The sequence below is a fragment of the Pollachius pollachius genome, assembly GCF_949987615.1.
Source record: "Pollachius pollachius genome assembly, chromosome: 8".
Classification (NCBI taxonomy): Eukaryota; Metazoa; Chordata; class Actinopteri; order Gadiformes; family Gadidae; genus Pollachius; species Pollachius pollachius.
The window spans coordinates 1,941,508-1,952,098 of NC_136941.1; the positions used below are offsets into that span (position 1 = coordinate 1,941,508).

Genomic DNA, 10,591 nt, shown 5'->3' on the forward strand with positions numbered 1-10,591 from the left:
CCCTCCTCCCCACTTCTACCGTACCATCCACCCTTCCTCCAACACCTCCACCTCCTAATAACTGCCCCAAACCCTCCTCCCCACTTCTACCATACCATCCACCCTTCCTCCTCCACCTCCACCCCCTAATAACTGCCCCAAACCCTCCTCCCCACTTCTACCGTACCATCCAGCCCACCCTCCTCCTCCACCCCTCTAATCCCTCCCCCTCCATCCCCCTCTCCTCTACTGTAATTACATCTGCCACATGACTTGATTGACAAAAGGCCAGTGTGGGGGGGGCTTATGGAGACGTCGGAGCTTGTCAAAGCTTGTTGACGCTCAGCGGGCCCTTCGCCGGGAAATATTTGTGGGATAAGGCGATGCTGTCAGGGGCATGACGGTTCATGTGCTCTGGAAAGTTTACAGGGGGACGTGCGGGCGGCCGTGCGCGTCGACGCGTCAACACCAGAGGAAGAGCGACTCCCGTAGCCCTACACTACGGGGCTCTGTGAACGCTGACAGGCCGGCCCAGGCCGTGGCTGGAGGCTCCGTCTGCTTTTGGCAGCCCTGTTGTTTGGGACAGTTGCTGAGGCATTCCCCTTGTAAAACACCCCGCTCAGGATTTGGCATGTTACCTTCCAATTCTTCAAGGATATAGGGTTCATGTTCCCCCCCCCCCGTGCTTTGACAACCGTCCGTAGACGAGCTGTGACAGAGAGACAAAGGAGCGTTATGACGGCGGTGGAGGTTTATGTTTATGGGATGTCACGCTCACACCGATCCCATGTTCCTGATTCAAGATAGTGGAGTTATTCCAAAGATGAATTGAGACATGTGGAGAACGAATCAGGCCATTTTCTTTTTTAAGTACGTCCCTATGTCTAGGCCCCTAGACAATATAACATAAAGCATCATCATCAGGTTTCAACATGGCCTCCATTTCCTCCCATGATTCGTATGGGAAAGTAAAAGTGTGTGAAGGTGTTTCAACATATATTTACATTTAGGGCATTTACAGTCAGATAGATATCGCTGTCGGTACAGTAAGGATGTTCATAGAATCAAGTGCCAAGCACTAAAAATCGCAAGGTTATATAGCATTCGACCTAGCTTCCACATGCAGTTCTAATAGTAATTACATCATGAGGCGCTATCCAAACATCCCACACCGCACCGGCCTCAGAGCCTTGAACTGTAAAGTTCTGTCAAACTGCGAAGCCTTCACAGCTCCACATATAGTCCAGCGGTCCCTCAACGCGAGGGAAGAGGGAATTCCAAAGCAAAACAGACCAGGAGAAGTCACACTTTCCTCGCGGGTCCACTAAGCGGCTGGGTTCCGCTGTCAGAGCGGGGAGCGTGAGCAGGACAGCTCTCCAACTGAAGCCTGTCATTTCACCAGGAATAGACGTATAGTTAAAATTACAGCTTCCGAGGGCTGGAAACGTACGCGCTTGTCTGTTCTTAAAAACCGGGAACAGCAACAAGCCGGACAGATGGTAATGTTTAGACACCGACACAGGGACGGGTTCCTCGCCACGGGTGAATCCTTGGTTGTGGGTCAGGGTTGTGTTGTGTGTTGTGCGCTGTGGAACGTGTTTCCCAGGGAAGGGTCCCTGACTGTGTGTAGTTTGGTATCTCCAGAGGCTGCACCACAGTAGGATTCATCTGTGTGATCGCTCAATGGGAACCCTACACTACATCTGTCTCCGGTGCCTCGCTATTCTGGGAACGACTCTCATCCCAAACGCTTTCCCGTTATAAATACATGTGGGATGCACCAGGAGGGGGGGTTTGTACTACTTGGTATTCGGCGAACATACGCTATAAATCAGAATGTGTCATTTGCACTACTTTAGATTCCACGTCCGCGATCTATACATCACAATATGTGGTTTATGCCGTTTTATATTCTACAACCATACAGTAATACATCAGAAAGTACGGATTCTAAGACTCCACGATAAGTTAAAACATACATGCGGCGGATGGTGTTGTGGTGTGACGCTGTTGCATTCCTGAGAACTACAAGTGTTTTGGTTTCCAGGGTTATCCATGTGTTTTGTGTTGTGGTTTCGGTTCGTTTTGGGGCGGGGGTCCCCAGTGGTCTGATCCAATTGTGGGGTAGGCCTGACCACACGTGGTCCCAAGGGCCTACTGACCCCTGACCCTGATGTTTAGAGGACACCCCGCCACTGAAATAAGACAGCATTGGTATTAATATATGGTATACATGGGATGTGTGTGTATATATATATATATCTATACAGGGTGCGATTTGCCGGTGGGGATGGTGGGGATTATCCCCCCCTCTGGTTTACACGTCCTACCCTCTGCTGAATTATTTTTATCCTCGGTGGGGATAAAAATTATCCCCCCCACCCAAAGTATTTTCACCATTACATCGTAATAATTAACAACCAAAATACACAGGGTCCGTCTTCATTTTGAAACATTTTAAAATGTTTCTCAAAATTATCCCCCCCTCTGGTTTTTTCACAAATCGCACCCTGTGTATATATATATATATATATATATATATATATATATATATATAATTATGAAAATGTAAATTAAAAATGTTATGTTGTGTCTGTTTTAAAATCACTTTTTAAAATTACTGTTGTCAAATTGTCAACCAACCTCATTTTAATTAAAAGGACAGCGAAACTTTGCACACTGCAGCGCTCAACCCAACCAACCAAAAATGCCAACGCACGCCGCATCCAGAAAACAAAGCACTGCAATTACCATCCGCTCTCTCTTTCCCAGCGACAAAGCACTTTTCCCCGCACACCAACAGCAGAGGCACCGTCTCTCCGACTGGGGGCGTGTGACACTACTCTCGGCACGCATCCCAAACCCCGAAGGTCCCCTTCGCCTTGTCGGATCAGCAATTCAGATTGCATGCAAATCGAGACGGCGTCATTGTGAGAGCCGCGCGGGTGAGGAGGGGGGAGACGCAGAGAGAGAGAGTCGCGCAGCGCATTCCTTGAGAGAGAGAAAGAGAGAGAGGGATCCCTTCCCCTTCCTTGTCTCCAAGGCGCCGGCAGCAGCAGCAGCAGCAGATGCAGCGAGTTTGGCTGAAAGAGGAGAGAGATTAGAGTTAGTTTGTCGGGAAGTTTCGGAGGGTATATATACGGTGTTTGTTCTGCCGAGGTCCCGGGCGGAGCGTTTTTCATTCCTCCAACTTTTTCCGGTCGGTAACTCTGCGCCTCTCACGCCGCGATGGAAGCAGGGCAGCGGGGACACTTGTCCGTGTGGCGGGGGTGGTGGTGGACGGCCACGCTTCTACTGGCGCTTTTCTGTCAGAGGTGCGATGGAAGTTGCCCTGAACAAAATCTGGAGAAGAGAGAAGAGGAGGCTAAGATCGTGCTGACCGGCACCGTGGAGGAGATCATGAACATGGACCCGGTGCACAACACATACTCCTGCAAGGTAGGTCCCCCGACCCGGGGAACGGAACTGGGTGAAATCAGATGCATCGGAATCTGAAAAACCCCCTATGTATTTTAATGTAAGATAAACGCCACTTGTTGTTGTGCGTGTGTTTTATCCGAAAAATGATCGACTGAATAATATGTTTCTCTGGGAAATACTCGAGCCGACAGGCAGTGCTCAGATCACGTTAGACCATCTCACATTCTTCCCGGCATTCGGAGATAACCCGCCGGCAACTTGTCTCCAACTTGTTCCCAGGAACGCAAGCATTTTGTACCCGGTCGGCAGTGGTTCTTCAAAGCACCCGATTCATCCATAGAGCGGATGTGGGGAATTTTTCTTTCCTCATGTAGTCACCAATTATGAAGCTACAAGGGCTGGCTGCCAGAGTATGTAATCATCACAAGCATGTTATGGCAACAGACTCTATCTATCCATCCAGCCACCTTGCGTGGCGTAAGGCCGGCTGTAGAGACGAGCAGCCCGGCTTTAGAACTCATGCAGATAAGACCAAGCCGTGATCTGTTATTACCATATTATTTACTCTATTAGGATTTCCGCTGTTCTCGTTTCACCTCGCCTGGACGTGCTCCTTGATGTTTAGATGTTTATTCATGCTCCGACCGCAACTGAGGCACTGTTTAAGTTGTGGTAGGCCTATACTGTTTTTTTTTCAACACAAATAAGCATTATATAGCTTATTTTGTTTCAGAGGCTCCTCTGTCACTGAGGCTGTGTCCGTAGTTAACACAGACAGACCGCCGTATTTGCAACAGCAAAGCTTCATTTTCATACATGGAAATTCGGTGGAGTGAGGCCTCCTTGATTCCAAGTGCTGGACATTTCAAGGAAAATAAAACGTCACAAAAACATGCAAGAAGCAGACGCAGACAACAAATAGTGTTATCCAGTAGCATCCATAGACACATGTCTTGAAGCAGTGTCCGAGCACCGCTCTTGTCCAACACAAAGCAAGTATGTCAGGCCTGGGAAGTGGGGACACCCGATCTGACCGCCTCGTCTCCCCGGCTCGCAGGTGAGGGTGTGGCGCTACCTCAAAGGGAAGACCGCCGTCAACGGCGACATCCTGCTGGACGGCGGCAACAAGGTGATGATCGGCGGCTTCGGGGACCCCGGCATCTGCGACAACCAGGTGGCCACGGGCGACACGCGCATCTTCTTCCTGAACCTGGCGGGGGCGCTGCCCTGGCCAGTGCACCGCAACGAGCTGCTGCTGAACTCCAGCCTGATGAGGATTACCCTGAGGAACCTGGAGGACGTGGAGCACTGCGTGGAAGGTAGGCGCGCCTCAGGGCCCGGCATGGGGGTTCCCCTGGGTCTCCCGGTCTGGGGGAACCCCCCCCACACACACACACACGCACGCACGCACGCACGCACGGGCTGCGTGTGGCTCAGGAGGTAGAGCGGGTCGGCTCGTAGCCGGAGGGTTGCTGGTTCGAGCCCCGGCTCCTCCTAACCGAGCGCCGAGGTGTCCCTGAGCGAGACGCCTCGCCCTGACCGCTCCCGACGAGCCGGCTGTCGCCCCGCGTGGTCGGCGTGGGAAGGTGTGTTTGAATGGGTGAATGTTAGGCAGCATTGTGAAGCACTATGAGTGGCACTGGCCACTGGTTAGAAAAGTGCTAAATAAATGCAGTCCATTAACTATTCACAAGCAACCCAAAAAACACAAGGGGCAGGCCATGGAATTGGGCCACCAGTGATTTCTGTTGGCAGACAAATGGGGCGAAACAAACCTATTTTAGGGTTTGGGTCTTTTTGGGGTCTGAGCTGTGTGTGTGTGTGTGTGTGTGTGTGGTGTTCTTTCTGTACTTTCTACTGTACTTTCAACCAGGAAAGAGGGTTTGGGTGAATAGCTCTAGCCTTGACACTAATCCCTAATCCCACAAGTCCATTCCGAGACAGTTACTGGAAAAGATAAGTGTCGCCCATCCGTGGCAGGAAAAGCAAACAGCGCTGGAACAACGGTGCCCGCGCGTGCTGTTTTACGCTAGCTCCCAGGTGGGTTCCGGGGCCGTCCCGTACGTGTCCGCGCACCGCGCTCCCAGGGACTCTGGGCGAAGGCTCATTAGGCTAAGTGGCAGGAATCTCTTTCATCAGCGGCTGGCGAAACAACGTAGCCCGGGGCGGGCGGCCCCAGGGAGCGCAGGGTTTCCCAGCACTCTGTGAACCTCAGACACCTGATTCATTTCCAGGTGAGCCTCGCTGGCCTTCCTAACCACCAGGTGAGGCCCCAGGGGTGGGGGGGGCCCAACCCGCTGTACACCCTGGTTGCACTCGACAGAGAGAAGCGCGTGACCTTTGCACTCGGTGCTTCTATGTCAGACAGCGCGCTACAGACGGGCCTGTGACGGTCCTCTGGTCGGTTTACAGGGGGCAAAGTGCAAGATTATTCATTTGCTGTTAGTGGTGCGTTTGTGTGTGCGGTTGTGTTTGTGTCGTCCCAGTCGCATAGCGAGGCGGGCTGCCGTGCTGGAGGAGAGAGGGTTTTGGACGTTGGGCGATCAGACTTGTCTGTGCCTGAGCGCTCATCATCCTCAAAATAGTTTCAGCAGATAGAAATCTAGAAGAGTCATCCATCTCAGCCGCAGCACATTTTCCTTTCTCCTACCTCTCGAGTGTTTCTTCTGAATCAGAATTTATTGGTGATGAGGCATAAGGAGAGCCGTGCTGAAGTGTGACTAATCAATCTCAATGAGACGTCATGATGATGCGATGGTATGCGCACGCCATTCCTGCCGTGGTTTTGCAGTGCTTACTGCCTGTCTACCTGCCGGCATCGTTGAGTAAGACGCCTCTTGGCTCCTGACTGTGTCTGTGTTCACTCTCAGGCGCTCTGGATAGAAACATCTGCTATACGGCGCCGGTAACACAAATATATGAAGACGGCTGGGCCCTTGGCCACGGCAGGTGGAACGGCTCTGTGGCTCAGCACCTTGTTGGAATTGTGCTGTGGCCGTCCACAGGGGATATTTGATTTATTGGGTCTATTTATTTAGTCACGTTAGTGAAGGGGAGGGTTGATTGTTCAACAGCGGTGTGCTGAGCCACCGTAGTGTCCACGTCTTCAGAAGGAAGTGAAACACCTGGAAGGGAACGTTTATGATGGAACCCCGCACAGAACAGCCCTGTTTTGGGATCGCATCCCGACACAGAACAGCGCTGTTTTTAGGGTTTCAAAGCCGGGACTGGTTCGCCCGCAGGCGCCCGAACCGGCGAGCAAACCTTAGTTTGCTCACGCACCTCCTAGATGAGGCGGGCTTGTTTGTAGTGTTTAGGAGAGTTTGGCAGACACACATAAAGCTGTTTGTCTCTGCCGCCGCTGTCCAAACACTGTGCTGCAGACCCTTTCTTCACAAACCTTTTGAGTTCTTCCTTTTTTCTTTAAATTCCTGTCCTTGAGAGGGTGGATTGTTGGCGCTGGAGACTAGAAACTGTCCTTTCTGTCTCCTAAAGGATGCTGGGGGGTTTAATTCACACGGCGGGATGGCAGGAACAGGCCGATGCTGTTCATTTAAATGTATAAGAACTACCAAGCGGTTGTGTTGAAAGAGAACACAGACCGAAACGCCACTGCTTTCCCAGACCGAAACGCCACTGCTTTTCTGTGATAGAAAACCCGAGGAGCCCAGTGAAACCGAATCAGTGACAATAACCACCGCGGGCCATTAAATATAGACCGTATATATATTTAGCCGCAAGGTAACAATGCAGAATCATTTCTGGAATATCTGGAAACCCTCCTAAACAGCGCGGTGTGTACTCTGGGTCCGTGCTGCAGTACTTAGCTAATAAAGACTGCATTAGCCGGACGCTTTTGCAATTATGCACTGACCCATGAACACTGGCCTACAGCTTGTAGGGAGTTTAAGCTTGAGATGGAGCCGGTGTGAATGTGGGCTTAGGCTGTTTTTGTTCACTCCAACGTGTTTGGGGGAGTGACGGGGGCGGGGGTTCCTGCCCGGGTTTCTTTGGCAGGCCGCGGCCCCGCGCGGAGAGAGAATGCAGAACCTGTGGCTGCCTCCGACTAGGGTGGTGTTTCTTAATGAAGACACCCCCCCCCAGACGCCCGCGCTCACGTACACACCGCCACCCCCCCGGGACCAGACTGCATTCTGGGATGTCGGCGGGACAAGACGGGACGTGTCCCGGTGCCGCGCCTTGCGCCCTGCCCCGACGGCTGTGATACGTGGGATAGACTCAGGAATGCCTGGCAGTGTGCAAGGTGGGGAGACACACTGTCGACAGAGGAAGGAGAAGAAGAAAGGCTTTGTGTGATGCTGGGAGACCTCTCTCTCTGTACCTCTCTCTCTCTCTTTACCCCTCTCTCTCTGTACCTCGCTCTCTCTCTCTCTCTCTTTACCCCTCTCTCTCTGTACCTCTCTCTCTCTCGCTCTCTCTCTCTCTCTACCCCTCTCTCTGTATCTCTCCCTCTCCCCCTCTTCCTCTCTCTCTCTCTCTACCCCTCTCTCTACCCCTCTCTCTCTCTCTTTCTCCCTCTCTCCCTCTCTCCCTCTCTGTCTCTTCCTCTCTCTCTCTCTCTCTCTTTCTGTCTCTCTGTCTCTCTGTCTCTCTCTGCCTGTCTCACTCCCTCTTACTCACATACTTTCTTCCACCCTATATCTTGAGTGTTGGGTATGACGTATAAAGACACACACACGCCCACACACACGCGCACACACACACACACACACACACACACACACACCCCTGGGTGGAGGCCGAGGAGGGCGATAAGACGGATAACGGAGGAAGAGGAGGGGAAGACAGCGGAGGAAGAGAGGAAAGAAGGAGGAGAGGCTCAGAGGAATGCTTTGTAGAGGCGCCGTGTGGACGCAGAAGGGCTGGAGGATGTTGTGTTTGTCACGCCGTGCTCCCGAGGTCTGGGGCCACCCGAGGTCTGGGGCCACCCGAGGTCTGGGGCCACCCGAGGTCTGGGGCCACAGAGGCCTGGGGCCACAGAGGCCTGGGCCACAGAGGCCTGGTGCCACAGAGGCCTGGGGCCACCCGAGGCCTGGGGCCACAGAGGCCTGGGGCCACAGAGGCCTGGGGCCACCCGAGGCCTGGGGCCACAGAGGCCTGGGGCCACAGAGGCCTGGGCCACAGAGGTCTGGGGCCACCCGAGGCCTGGGGCCACCCGAGGCCTGGGGCCACAGAGGCCTGGGGCCACAGAGGCCTGGGGCCACAGAGGCCTGGGGCCACAGAGACTCCCGGTGTCCCCTTACCGGCGCCGTTACATGCCGGGCTCCGCGCGCTGGACCAGGTTACCTTAGGGGTAACCAGCAGGTTGGGTAACCAGGTAGGTTACCCAACCTGGTTACCCATCCCACCTGGTTAGGTTACCCACCCTACCTGGTTAGGTTACCCACCCAGCCTGGTTACCCACCCTGCTGGTAACCAGGTAGACTTGAACAGGGGCCCACACCTGGTTAGGAACCTGACTGCCGTGATATGAAGACTTTTTAACACTTTTTTATGAAGTGTTTTAAAGTCTTTTCATAAGTTATAATAACATATATATATATATATATATATATATATATCTACATAAATATACATATATAGATATATATATATATATACGTAAATATACATATATAGATATAAAACATATAATTAGGCGTGGTTTTAAGGGGAATATCCCGGAGTGTGCGCCAGACGGTCTTGTTTCAGATGAGAGGCTCGTCCAAAACAAATAAAACATTGTTACTGTCCAAAGACTTTTCAAATAATAATCCAAGTTGAGAGCGCTGCTCTGACCCGAACACGGTCCCTCCTCCCTTGTCCACAGCAGGTGCTGGCTAGCTGCCTTCAAACCCTGCCGGTGCCACTGGCCGGCTCTTTAAACCCCCTAACACGGTGTTTACCACACAGCAGCAGACAGTGGTCCGTGCCCCCGCTCCCTCACAGGTTATATGGGGGGCCAGGGCCTCTTCACCGGAGAATATGGGGACTTTGTTTGTGGCGGATTATTGCGTTGCACCTTGCATTCGGCTGATAAGGTGGAGAGAAAAAAAAAAGCCCTTTGGCGCTTTATCTGCTGCTCCTTTGTCCCGTCTTGCAGGCGGCGGCATCGGAGCCAAATGGTTCTGCATTCAGAGCCGCGGTGTGCTGAACTGTTGGATAATGTGTCACAATCGACTCCTGCCATTTGCTGCTGGTGGGGGACGGGGGAGGAGAGGAGGGGAAGGCTGTGGTGGTTTTGTTTTTCACTGCCTGAGGTCCCACATTTCCCTCAAAGAACAGGATGAGAAGCAGGCTGCTCTGTTCTGTCACCTCTGCTTTGTCCACTACTGTTAATGAGAAGGGTTTGGGGGGCGGGCCCGGCGAAACGAGACCCGTCTGCACGGAGGGAAGGGACTGGTGCATCCTGGGAGATAATATGTGTCATCCTCAGTGTATCAGTGCCCCTGTGTCTCCACTGGACACAGTGAGAACGCAGTCATTCCTTCAAGTACAGTCGTTTGCTCCGGGCCGGCCGGAGATCGGCAACAAAGGGTCATTTCATCCGCTGCCTTTCCACTGGTCTTTTTTTAACCACCTTGGTTTGAGGGGAAGGGCCGGATGACTAGGCGAATGCTCTGCCTAGCGCTTAAACCACAGCTGACTCTAGTTACTGCTACAAGCGCTCTGCTTCCAATCAGAGTTCCCAGCCTCCAGTCGTTGCGGCGTGTTTAAGTGTTTGCCGGCGTGTGCTGGGGCGCCGCGGCCGCCACTCCGCCGCCCCACGGCGGTAATGAGCGGCTCTGCGCCGTAAAACACGCCGCTGGCTCTTTGTGGGCAGACCGGAGGCCCAGGGAGCCTCGCTGGCGAGCTAAGCCTCTGGGAGAGAGTGTGATGAGGGTCCTGCTTAACCAGCAGGTGGTCCCGGGTAATGATGGGTGACCAGACCCCCCTTCTCCGCCGGAATGCTCCCGAGAGGGGCGGGGTCGGGAGGTAGAGATCCCCAGCCCCTCCCCTCCCTTTTCTTGTTCCCGCCGTTGATAGTCGCCCCTCCGGCCCTTGCTGCTCCTCTGTACCTCCGGCCGTCAACGTCCGCCACCCTTCACGGCGGGGGCGGAGCCCTCCGGGGAGCATTGCTCCGTGGTTTGCCTCGTCTCTCCGCCGTGTGCGTAGGGAGGGGAGGGCAGTGTCTCCTGGAATGTCCTGGAGT

At 53.3% G+C, this 10,591-nt stretch overlaps 1 protein-coding gene across 1 annotated transcript; it reads left to right on the forward strand.

Moving 5' to 3' along the window:
• Positions 1 to 2,954: 2,954 nt before the first annotated feature.
• Positions 2,955 to 8,711, forward strand: LOC307079774 (uncharacterized protein; the record flags this gene model as incomplete). Its single annotated transcript, XM_079742281.1, has 3 exons — positions 2,955 to 3,417; positions 4,457 to 4,718; positions 8,278 to 8,711. The coding sequence occupies exons 1-3, from the start codon at positions 3,208 to 3,210 to the stop codon at positions 8,709 to 8,711; spliced, it is 906 nt and encodes a 301-aa protein (XP_079598407.1). The 5' UTR covers positions 2,955 to 3,207.
• Positions 8,712 to 10,591: the final 1,880 nt, after the last annotated feature.